General features: G+C 35.2%; 1 protein-coding gene and 1 non-coding gene across 2 annotated transcripts in view; both read right to left on the bottom strand.

Moving 5' to 3' along the window:
- LOC142605815 (uncharacterized) overlaps positions 1 to 6,036 on the bottom strand; it is a 25,207-nt gene extending 19,171 nt beyond the window's left edge. The window contains exons 1-5 of the mRNA XM_075777252.1: positions 5,583 to 6,036; positions 5,068 to 5,276; positions 4,212 to 4,265; positions 1,610 to 1,896; positions 174 to 1,008 (exon numbers count right to left, since the gene is read on the bottom strand). Of these exons, the coding sequence (XP_075633367.1) occupies positions 174 to 1,008; positions 1,610 to 1,896; positions 4,212 to 4,265; positions 5,068 to 5,276; positions 5,583 to 6,036 (1,839 nt within the window). The remainder of the gene's footprint in view (positions 1 to 173; positions 1,009 to 1,609; positions 1,897 to 4,211; positions 4,266 to 5,067; positions 5,277 to 5,582) is intronic.
- On the bottom strand, positions 4,202 to 4,275 carry TRNAD-GUC (transfer RNA aspartic acid (anticodon GUC)). Its single transcript has one exon. It is a non-coding gene; the product is annotated as a tRNA-Asp (tRNA).
- Positions 6,037 to 12,500: the final 6,464 nt, after the last annotated feature.

Raw genomic sequence — 12,500 nt, forward strand, 5'->3', positions numbered from 1 at the left:
TTCTCATCCTCTCTTTTTGCATTCTCAATCTCACTATTTTTCAAGTCATTTTCTCTTTTCAATTTCACTTGATCTTCATACACTTGTCTCGGAGTCAACGGTACAAGAGTAATGGTTTTATTATCTTTAATAAAAGAATACCTATTCTTGACCCCATCATGATTGACTCTCCTGTCAAACTGCCATGGCCTGCCCAATAAAATGTGACCTGCTTGCATTGGAACAACATCACAAAGTACTTCATCCTTGTACCTCCCAATTGAAAAAGAAACCAGTACTTTCTTATATACCTTAACTTCTCCACAATCATTCAACCACTGCAACTTATATGGTCTAGGGTGTTTCAAGGTTGGTAAATTCAATTTTTCGACTAAAGTAGTGCTAGCCACATTAGTACAGCTCCCCCCATCTATAATCATACTACATACCTTGTTGTTGACGTGGCATCTAGTGTGAAAAATGTTCTCCCTTTGTTGTTCCATGTCATCCTCTTTGACTTGAGCACTTAAAGCACGCCTTGCAACAAGCGACTCACCCTCCACTGGATACTCCACTTCATCATCACAAGCATCCTCAAGTGATGGAATCTGGTCATCATCTTCCTCGCTTTCAGTTTCCACCTCTCCATCAATACGTGCGATCATGGTCCTCTTATTTGGGCATTGTGAAGCAATATGACCTACTCTCAAACAACGAAAACACTTAATATCACGATTACGAGTCTGGGATTCATTTTTACCTTTGTTGACACTGGGAGCTTCATCTCTCCTTTTTTGTGGTTCGGATTTGGACTTGAAAATAGCCCCTTCGTCTTTCCTCCCATTTGGCCTCCATGAAGTAGAAGAGCAAAGATTTTGAAATGATCGAGTTCCTTTCCTTTTAAGTTGTTGTTCCACCTTTATTGCCATGTGCACCATGTCCTCCAACTCCACGTAGTGCTGCAACTCCACCACGTTGGCAATGTCACGATTCAGCCCATTCAAAAACCTTGCCATGGTAGCTTCTGATGCGAACCTCAATCGACACGCTTTGAGACCCAACAAAAATATTGGAATATTCAATACCAAATGATGCGAACCTCAATCGACACGCTTTGAGACCCAACAAAAATATTGGAATATTTAACCCAGGAAAGCTAAAAATCAGATTTATGATAGAAACCCTGACCCAACGTTTATAAAAGAAACGCGAACCAAAGGTATAAGTTGACCTTGACCCAATGATTATAAAGAATCACGAACCAAAGGTATAAAGTTTGAACGCCACAAGGAAGAATCCTTGATAAGTTCACAGTTCTTGAAGAACCAAAAGAGAGCAAAGCCTCACCTTTTCTGAATTTAATTCAATAATAATCTATAAAAAACGTTTACAAGCATAAGGCCTATTTAAGGGCTCCATGAAACTTGACAGACAAGAAAATATATTCTAAAATAACTCCTAATTGATACCTTACCATATCTGGAATCAAATTTGACCTAAAAAGCATTAAATGCACCTAAAAACAAGGAATTAAATCACCTAAACCTAAAATAACGTTTTTACATAAAAATACCAAAAACAATAAATTACAACAATTAAACAGTAAATTGTGTCCTCATCAGCTTCTCTATCCTCCTCTACATTTGCCCGAATCATGGCAATCTCCATCTCCTTGTGGTAGTCATCCACGCTCCTATAGCCTTGAGTAAAACTCTGTAATTTCTGATACAAGTCCCTATAGTATTGACTAGGAACAAACCGCATCCTCATGATTGCCTTCATTTCCTCCCAACTCTCAATAGGTCTCTCATGGTTTCTCCTTCTGTTCATCACAAGTTGATCCCACCATATAATAGCATAGTCAGTAAACTCAATGACAGCGACTTTTACCTTTTTCTCCTCGGAGTAGTTGTGGCACTAAAAGATTAACTCCACCTTGTTCTCCCACTCCAAGTATGCTTCTGGATCATTTTTCCCTTGGAATGTGGGTATCTTCATTTTTATGTTTCCTAGGTTCCTGTCAGTCCCATCTTGCCATCTTGGATCTCTTCGGAAACCTCTACCACGCCTTTCTCTCCTTGGCACAAACCTGCCCTCATTGTTCAATGAAGATTGATCTTCTTCATATTCAAACTCATCCTCGTGGTAGTCATCAGAGTCATTCATGCGAGAACGCCTTTCTTGCCTTCTACCATTAGGGCCTCTTTGGGGACGCTCCTCACGCAAAGTAGCAATAACAGTGTCTTGCCTATCCATCCGATCCCGAATCTCATTAAACACCACGTTCATGCGTTCAAATTGTTGTTGCATAGCCTGTAAAATGATGGACTCCTCCTCCCCTCCTTCCCAATTCGATGTTTCACACCTGAAAGACATATTTTTGAAACAACAGAGAATTGTTAGAAATAATTCCTCACAACACTCCCTCACGTGTTTGCACTCAAATTATGTCACTCCCACTCGTGTTTCACTCTTAAATTGGCTTTTTCCCGATATTAGTCTCACACTCTCTTGCCTTTTTCCACTCGTAGCTTCGCCTTTTCAGTTTTGCAATGAACTAATAAACTTGATCAAGAAATTCAACTTGTAGTGTTAAAACAAATACCATTGGCAAGAAAATATGACAGAAATACCAAATCAAAAGAAAACTATATTTTGGTCTGAGAGAACTGAAACTACAAACAAAATTTTTTTTTTTTTTTTTTTTTTTGCTATTTCCTTTCAGTTTTTTTTTTTTTTTTTTTTTTTTTTTTGGGGAACTAGGTGCACGATTTTAACCTAGTGCACTTCAACAAAAACAAAAAAAATAAGAACGATGAATGAAGAACACAAAAGAAACAGGATAGGATGATAACAGGAAACAAAAGATAAAGGGATAGAAAACTGATTTTAGAACCTGTGCTCTGATACCAAATGATGCGAACCTCAATCGACACGTTTTGAGACCCAACAAAAATATTGGAATATTTAACCCAGGAAAGCTAAAATTCAGATTTATGATAGAAACCTTGACCCAACGTTTATAATCGAAACGCGAACCAAAGGTATAAGTTGACTTTGACCCAATGATTATAAAGAATCACGAACCAGAGGTATAAAGTTTGAACGCCACAAGGAAGAATCCTTGATAAGTTCACAGTTCTTGAAGAACCAAAAAAGAGCAAAGCCTCACCTTTTCTGAATTTTATTCAATAATATTCTTCAAAAACGTTTACAGACTTCAGGGCCTATTTAAGGGCTCCATAAAACTTGACAGAGATGAAAATATATTCTAAAATAACTCCTAATTGATACCTTACCATATCATGAATCAAGTTTGACCTAAAAAGCATTAAATGCACCTAAAAACAAGGAAAATATCTAAAAAACGTACTAAATAGTAAAACCCTAAATAAAAGTTGATTTGGTCTGAAATTAGCAGATCCAAAATAGGAAAAAATCTGCCTTAACTGATATAGAGCTGGAAAGTCAACCAGCCATTAATTCATGCCATAAATCACTCCTAATTAAGCTAGATCAGCCCTAAGTAGCTTGAATTAAATTTATTACACTTTCGTCTTCCTTTGGGCCAAGTTTGGAATGTCCTGCATTAGAATCAGCCCAAATCTCTTGAATCAGCCCATTAAGTGCTTCTTGGATCTTCTTGGATCTTGCTCTTGTAATAGGCCCAACTGGAACATGCAATGGATCCTTGAATGCTTGTTGATTCTCATCATTTCTCTTTCTTTTTTTCTTCACCCATTTCTTTTCTCAACTTCGTCTTATTTATTTCTCTCTTTCATTATTTCTTCTTTCAAGATCTATGGTTCTTTTTGTGGGTTTTTCTGGTGCTTTCTATGGGTTTATTTGGTTTAGTATTTGTGGGATTTATTTGGGTTGGTATGGTATTTTAATGGTGATTTCAAGCTTCTGATTTGATTTGTGGGCATGGAGTTCGGACTTGAGATGTGGTTGTGGGGTTTGCATTTTTGAGATGTGGTTATGGGTGTGGGGTTTGGATTTCTGATGCGGCTATGGTGGGTTTGGATCTAAGATGTAGGGAAAGAGAAATTGAATAAATGGGAATTCCCATATTTCTTTGATGAGAAATGTGAAAGGAAAAAATAAATAAATAAAATAAGAGAGCATTCCCAAGGGGAATGAAATTCTGCTATTTGTTCTCCCTTTCAAAGAAAACGAAGAGATGAATTGATGTATTTTTTTTTATTGTATTTGGATCCGTCGGGACTGACGGGGCTCGAACCCGCAGCTTCCGCCTTGACAGGGCGGTGCTCTGACCAATTGAACTACAATCCCAAGCAAATAAAGTATACATCATACATATTCTTATGATTTCATTCAAACCCTTTCTATTTTATTTAGATTAGAATAGTCGTATTGTAACATAAATCCGCATGATATATTTGATATCCACATGGATATGCACTTTAGTGGGAGCGTCTCGCAAATTGTTAGTAATCCTTTCGTTTTTTAGAAATTGATTGATAATCAAATCAATCTTTCACTTTCAATGAAAAAAAAAAAAAGAGTTTTTTTCTTTATTCTTTATTTTATTCTTTACCTTAGACTAAAACCTCCGGATCCTTATATGAATCTAGATGGATTATTAGCAAACAAGATCTGAATTTGTGGAAAAAAATAAATAGAGCAAATGAACAGCGGTAAAAAGGAAGATTTCAATTTCAAAGAGAAAAATGAAAGAGGAGTGGGAAGAGAGAAAATTTCGCGAGTGTGGACTCTTCTGACACTGTTACCATTTTGATTTGTGGGCTCCAAAACTTTTGAGTTAAATTTGAGTTTTAAAGTGAAAAATAAAACCATATATTTGAGCCAAACACATTGAGGAGTGAGTTAAGAGAAAAATAGAGAATGAGATATGAGATATGAGCTAGAAGTTTAAATTATGAGAATTGAGTTTTAAGAACTGAGTTTTGAGTCATCTACAAACCAAACAACCCCTAACCTGTCTATGAATTCAGTTGTAGATATAAGAGGCATATGAAAGCAACAATAACACCAATCAATCAATTATCCAACCTAGCACACACTATCCTTAAGTAGATCCTAGGCACCTATTTCCGTCATGACAGTATCCAGCATACTTCCAATAGAGAAATCGCTCAATGAAGAAGGTGGAGGATCAACAACGGCGGTAGGATCCACATACTCCTCAATAGTAGGATCGCCTGAAGGAGGAGGCCTAGATGCATCACCTATAGAAGACTCGACTTTAGTGCGATTATAGCTAGCTTTCATTTGAGCCACTCTTTGCCTAAGGAAGGTGGAACCTATGGGAGCTATAATATGAACAGGCTCGGATGTAGGAAAGTCCTATAAACCTAAGTCTAACAAAATCCTATGGATAAAAACCGAAAAGAAAAGACCATGAGTTTTATCACTACTCCTATGAACCTCAACTAAAAAGCTGATAAAAAGATAAGGAAAACTAATAGGAGCATCAGTGATGAGAGCATACAAAAACGCACATCTCTTAAGAGGAATAGTGTGTAAATGAGAGATAGGCCAAATGGAATGACAAAAAATCCAGAAAAACAGATAATTGAGCACGGTAAGCTTATGAGAAGTGATTCGAGGATTAGTACCCCATCTAATGGAAGTACTAGTGAGCAATGACATAATGTCATCAAGGGAAGGAGACTCAGTGTAAGGATACATGGGTTGCTGTACCAAAGGTACACCAAGAGTAGAGGCCACTACCTGAGGTGTAATGACATACTGTTTACCCCTTATCCAACTCTTCACAAACTGAATGTTGGAATCATCAGAATGGACAGAGAGGTTCGAATAGTAGTCTTTAATCAAAGCAACAGGAGGAGGATGCTCTACATCTAAAAGAGGTAACCAACCCCTACTCTCAAAGTTCCTCCTAATCTCCCCATTAAGCTTAGCTAGAATGACCTTACGCTCAACCCATACCAACCTAAAGATATTAAGCATCTCATAGGTTTCTTGGTTTTTCTTGGTTCTAAACCTATCACTCTCAAACATAGGGGTAGAGGGGGTGGTGGTTTTCTTGGCTCTAGTCTTCCTAACCATGATGCTAAGGGTTGGAAAGGAAAGACAAAAACAAAAACAAAGACAAAAACCAAGGGCAGACCGCATTAGAGAGGGTTAGAGCACAAAAATCTCAGCAAATAATAATCTATGTAATGAATGCAAATATGATTCATGCACTAATGCATTGAAATTTGTTCAATTTTACTTCATAAACCATCAATTGACTTGAATACAAAGTTTTATACCAAAAACCCCAAATTCTGAAAATCCCTATTTCAAAAATTAAACCAAATTGATCAATTAATTATTACACTAGTTAGAAAACATCATATAATGTCACAATCAATCAATAACACAAGTCAATTTCATTATTTCTAGCCCAATTGAAAAAAATCCCCAATTTCTCAAAATTCCAAGCCCTAGAAATTTCAATTTTCCTCAAATCACAAAAATATTCAAATCAATGCATGAGGATCATGATAATATCATCTAAGAACAAAAACCCATTGATTTATGACTTGATCGAAAAAGTGATGCGAACCTCAATCGACACGCTTTGAGACCCAACAAAAATATTGGAATATTTAACCCAGGAAAGCTAAAAATCAGATTTATGATAGAAACCCTGACCCAACGTTTATAAGAGAAACGCGAACCAAAGGTATAAGTTGACCTTGACCCAATGATTATAAAGAATCACGAACCAAAGGTATAAAGTTTGAACGCCACAAGGAAGAATCCTTGATAAGTTCACAGTTCTTGAAGAACCAAAAGAGAGCAAAGCCTCACCTTTTCTGAATTTTATTCAATAATAATCTATGAAAAACGTTTACAAGCATAAGGCCTATTTAAGGGCTCCATGAAACTTGACAGACAAGAAAATATATTCTAAAATAACTCCTAATTGATACCTTACCATATCTGGAATCAAATTTGACCTAAAAAGCATTAAATGCACCTAAAAACAAGGAATTAAATCACCTAAACCTAAAATAACGTTTTTACATAAAAATACCAAAAATAATAAATTACAACAATTAAACAGTAAATTGTGTCCTCATCAGACCCCTCCACTTGAAACAAACTCGTCCTCGAGTTCATCTTTGAAATCTGAAATCTTCCACTCCAAATAAACAAATACTTCGAATGCTTTAATGACTTGATCCTGTTATGAAACTTGAATCCTTCATAAAGTGTAGCAGAAAATTTCTTCTCATCTACTTTCAATTTATTTGCAACATCAATCAACAAAGGATTGATAATAAAATTAAAATTTTCTACTCCAAGAAAATCAACAAATTGAATAGTCATCTTCAACAAATCAATTGAGACTAGAGGATTGTGAGTTGTGGACTCATCCTCATAATTAACCTCAATTGAATCTTCCACAATGTTCTCAATAATTACCATCTTTTTTTTTTCTTTTTTTTTTTTTCAAGTTTTTTTTTTCTTTTTTTTTTCACTTTTTTTTTGGATGATAACAGGAAATAAAAGATAAAAGGATAGAAAACTGATTTTAGAACCTGTGCTCTGATACCAAATGATGCGAACCTCAATCGACACGCTTTGAGACCCAACAAAAATATTGGAATATTTAACCCAGGAAAGCTAAAAATCAGATTTATGATAGAAACCCTGACCCAACGTTTATAAGAGAAACGCGAACCAAAGGTATAAGTTGACCTTGACCCAATGATTATAAAGAATCACGAACCAAAGGTATAAAGTTTGAACGCCACAAGGAAGAATCCTTGATAAGTTCACAGTTCTTGAAGAACCAAAAGAGAGCAAAGCCTCACCTTTTCTGAATTTTATTCAATAATAATCTATGAAAAACGTTTACAAGCATAAGGCCTATTTAAGGGCTCCATGAAACTTGACAGACAAGAAAATATATTCTAAAATAACTCCTAATTGATACCTTACCATATTTGGAATCAAATTTGACCTAAAAAGCATTAAATGCACCTAAAAACAAGGAATTAAATCACCTAAACCTAAAATAACGTTTTTACATAAAAATACCAAAAATAATAAATTACAACAATTAAACAGTAAATTGTGTCCTCATCAAAAAGAAAGGGTAAAAGAGACTTACTTAAGCTTGATGACAAAAACCCTTGACAGGTTTGTGGAAGAAAACGACAAAATAGGCTGACATTGGATCGATTGAAGAAAAGTGTAAGAAAAGTTTTTGAATAGTTTGAATAAAATGAAGAACATGTGAGAAAAGTTCATTTTTTAAAAACACTTATTGACCGAATTTCGAACGGTCAAAATTTAGCTTCGAACGATCGAAAATTAAATTCAATCAATCGAGCCAGACAAATTTAAACCAAAAATTTTGTTGCAATTTCAATTGGTCGAAAAACAGCTTCGATCGATCGAAAATTTGGAAAACTCAAAATTTTGAAAACCAGAGCAATTTTATGCAAAAACTCCTCAAAACACAATATTTCATGAATGAAATGCATGAGTATGAGATTAAAATTTTTTTAAATACACATGAATTAAACTCAGATCTTCCAAGAACAATATTTTCAACCTTTTTGTCTCCAAAACTCAAACATTAAACACATTTTGAAGTCCACAAATAATTGAAAGAATTAAATTAGGGACAAGTAAACAACACTCACCTTAGTAAGTCTTTTCTCACCCATATAGCACGAGCCTTTGGCTTTGTAGGTGAAAATCCATGAGAAGCAGAGTGTATTTGAGGGGTTACACCAATCTTCTGAGAAAGACTAAAATCATGCAATTTCCTTTCGCAAGCCAACAAGCTTAAATTTTTCAAAAGCATATGAAACAATTTATTTGGACTTATGGCCGGAGAAATATCATCACATATCCTAGATTGAATACAGAATGTTTAAATTTCAATTTATGACAATTAGGACAAATGTGACCGGAGACACCATAAAAGTGACAAACAGGAACAAATTTAGGAACATCAGTATTCATAATAGCAAATCTAGTCTCAAATTTTGGTTTTTGCCTCAACAAAGAACAATTTGGTCTAATATGACCAACAACACCACAAAGGTGACAGGTAGGCACAAAAACAGATTTCTTTTGCACACTAGCAGTAGGTTTAGACTTAGGTTTATAAACTTCAACGTCTATATCAGAAATTTTACCTTTGTCTAACCTAGCAAATTAAACATTTTCTTTATTATTCCTCTTGAAATGAGGGATATAAAAATTTTCAACTTTAGGCTTAAGAGAAACAGAAACACTTCTGTTATCAACAGTAGGCTTGGCACTAGTTAGCTTTTCAAGTTTAGCTTTAGACTCAACTAACTCTTGTCCCAAACTTTTCATCTTTTCATCTTGAGAGGAAATTTGATTTCTCAAAAATCATTCTTTATATTAGATCCATCTAATCTCACAATCAATTCCTCTTTTTCAAGATTAGCCAATTTTTACTCTTCTTTAAATTTCTTAGCAATTTTCAAAGATTTAGATAATTTCTTACAAAGAGTTTCACAAGCATCAAAAAGATCAATAGAAACAATAGTGTCCTTTTTATTCAAATCATCACAAACATGAGCAGAAAGACACTTCAAATTATCCATGATAACAGGGATCAAGGATCACTTTTAGGTATAATAACTTAAAACAAGAGCTAACCCGCTCTGATAGCACAAGTTGTTTAATTTAGTTATTTAGCCAAGTGATTACTTAGATAAATTTCACGGATCTAGGTTAACATAATAAAATCATATCATGTAAATAATGCGGAATTATAAAGAACCCAATGATATGATAACCCAGGAAAACCAAACCGGTAAAAAACTTGGGAAGGATTTAACCCAGCTATCCTCAAGGCAAAACATATCCAATATGAAAGAATTGAAATTTGTACAATAGAACTTAGACCACTAACATCCTATTGCTATTTCGAGTAGAAAACTTATTACCATGACCACTGACAACTCCGAGTCCACGGACTACTTCTTTCTTTAATCCACTACAACCACAAGTTCTCCTACTTGTGACTTTGAGACTCCACTTAAAGGTTTTAGATCTTTTTTAAGTTCTTTATGAAGCAACTGATGCGATCACCAAGTTCTTGGCATGAATCTTGATCTTGATAACCCCTTAGTGTGTTCGAAGGTAAACACCTCTAGATCTCTAAAACGTAGCTAGGGTTTTTCTTTTTATATGTGAAGTAAAAAATAAAACCCTACACATCAAACAGGATTAGGTTGAATTGGAAATTCTGCAGAAAATTAAATCTACACGATTCTCAATCAATCGAATCTAATTTTCGATCAGTTGAGCCTTGCAGAATTAGTCCAATAATTTCTGCAATCACTTGATTCCAATTTTACTAAAACATACTTTGAGTGTTTTTTATACAAACCAGCCTATATTTGTACTTTTGTACAAAGAGGTGTGTTTTAATACTAACGAACTTGACGAATCTTTGCAAAGTGTTGTTGTGTCTGTGTTGCAGGAATTTGAGGACGTGTTTCCGAATGATGTTCCTAGTGGGTTGCCACCTATTAGAGGAATAGAGCATCAAATTGATTTTGAGCCAGGTGCGACAATTCCAAACCGACCAGCCTATAGGAGTAATCCAGAGGAGGCAAAGGAACTTCAAAGTCAAGTTGAGGAATTGTGTACTATAATTCTGAAGAACTTGAAAATTTGGGAGGATCGTTTGCCATTCATTGAGTTTGCATATAATCAGAGTGTTCATTCTACTACTAAATTTTCGCCATTTAAGATTGTTTATGGTTTTCATCCACTAGCTCCTTTGGATTTGCTACCTTTACCAATTAATGAAATGAAGTGTTTGTATGGTGAAAAGAAGGTTCAGATGGTGAAGAAACTCCATGAAAGTGTACGGCAACATATAAAGAAGAAAAATGAGCAATATGCGACCAAAGCCAACAAGGGTCGTCGACAAGCCCTCTTTGAACCAGGTGATTGGGTTTGGGTGAATATGAGAAAAGAAAGATTTCCAGCTCGTAGGCGGGCTAAGCTGCATCCAAGAGGGGATGGTCCATTTCAAATCCTTGAGAGAATCAATGATAATGCATACAAGTTGGATCTTCCAGGTAAGTATAACATTAGTGCTACAGTTAATGTTTCTGATATTTCTCCTTTTGATGTAGGTGACGATTCGAGGACGAATCCTTTTGAAGAGAGGGGAAATGATGAGAATCAACAAGCATTCTAGGATCTATTGCATGTTCCAGTTGGGCCTATTACAAAAGCAAAATCCAAGAAGATCAAAGAAGCACTTAATGGGCTGATTCAAGAGATTTGTGCTGATTCTAACGCAGGACATTCCAAGCTTGGCCCAAAGGAAGCTGAAAACGAAATAAATTTAATTCAAGCTATTTAGGGCTGATCTGGCTTAATTGCGAGTGATTTATGGCATGAATTAATGGCGGATTGACTTTTCAGCTCTATATCAGTGAAGGCAAATTTTTTCCTATTTTGGATCTACTAATTTCAGACCAAATCAACTTTTATTTAGGGTTTTATTATTTAGTACGTTTTTTTAGGTATTTTCCTTGTTTTTGGGTGCATTTAATGCTTTTTAGATCAAATTTGATTCCTGGTATGGTAAGGTATCAATTAGGAGTTATTTTAGAATATATTTTCATGTCTGTCAAGTTTTATGGAGCCCTTAAATAGGCCCTGAAGTCTGTAAACGTTTTTGAAGAATATTATTGAATAAAATTTAGAAAAGGTGAGGCTTTGCTCTTTTTTGGTTCTTCAAGAACTGTGAACTTATCAAGGATTCTTCCTTGTGGCGTTCAAACTTTATACCTCTGGTTCGTGATTTTTTATATTCATTGGGTCAAGGTCAACTTATACCTTTGGTTCGCGTTTCGATTATAAACGTTGGGTCAGGGTTTCTATCAAAAATCTGAATTTTAGCTTTCTTGGGCAAGTATTCCAATATTTTTGTTTGGTCTCAAAGCGTGTCGATTGAGGTTCGCATCATTTGGTATCAGAGCCAGGTTCTAAAATCAATTCCCTATCCCTTTATCTTTTGTTTCTTGTTATCATCCTATCTAGTTTCTTTTGTGTTCTTCATTCATCGTTCTTATTTTTATTTTTTATTTTTTTATTGAATTGCATTATGTTAAAATCGTGCACCCAGTTCCCAAAAAAAAATATTTGTTTGTAGTTTCAATTCTCTCAGACCAGAATATCGTTTTCTTTTGTCCTCTTCCTTTGATTTAGTGTTTCTGTCATATTTTCTTACCGTTGGTATTTGTTTTTACACTACAAGTTGAATTTCTTGATCAAGTATATTAGTTTAATGAAGAACTGAAAAGGCGAAGTTACGAGTGGAAAAAGGCAAGAGAGTGTGAGACTGTTATCGGGAAAAAGCCAATTTAAGAGTGAAACACGAGTGGGAGTGACATAATTTGAGTGCAAACACGTGAGGGAGTGTTGTGAGGAATTATTTCTAACAATTCTCTGTTGTTTCAAAAGTATGTCTTTCAGGTGTGAAACATCAAATAGGGAAGGAGGGG

The sequence above is a fragment of the Castanea sativa genome, chromosome 8, assembly GCF_040712315.1.
Source record: "Castanea sativa cultivar Marrone di Chiusa Pesio chromosome 8, ASM4071231v1".
Classification (NCBI taxonomy): Eukaryota; Viridiplantae; Streptophyta; class Magnoliopsida; order Fagales; family Fagaceae; genus Castanea; species Castanea sativa.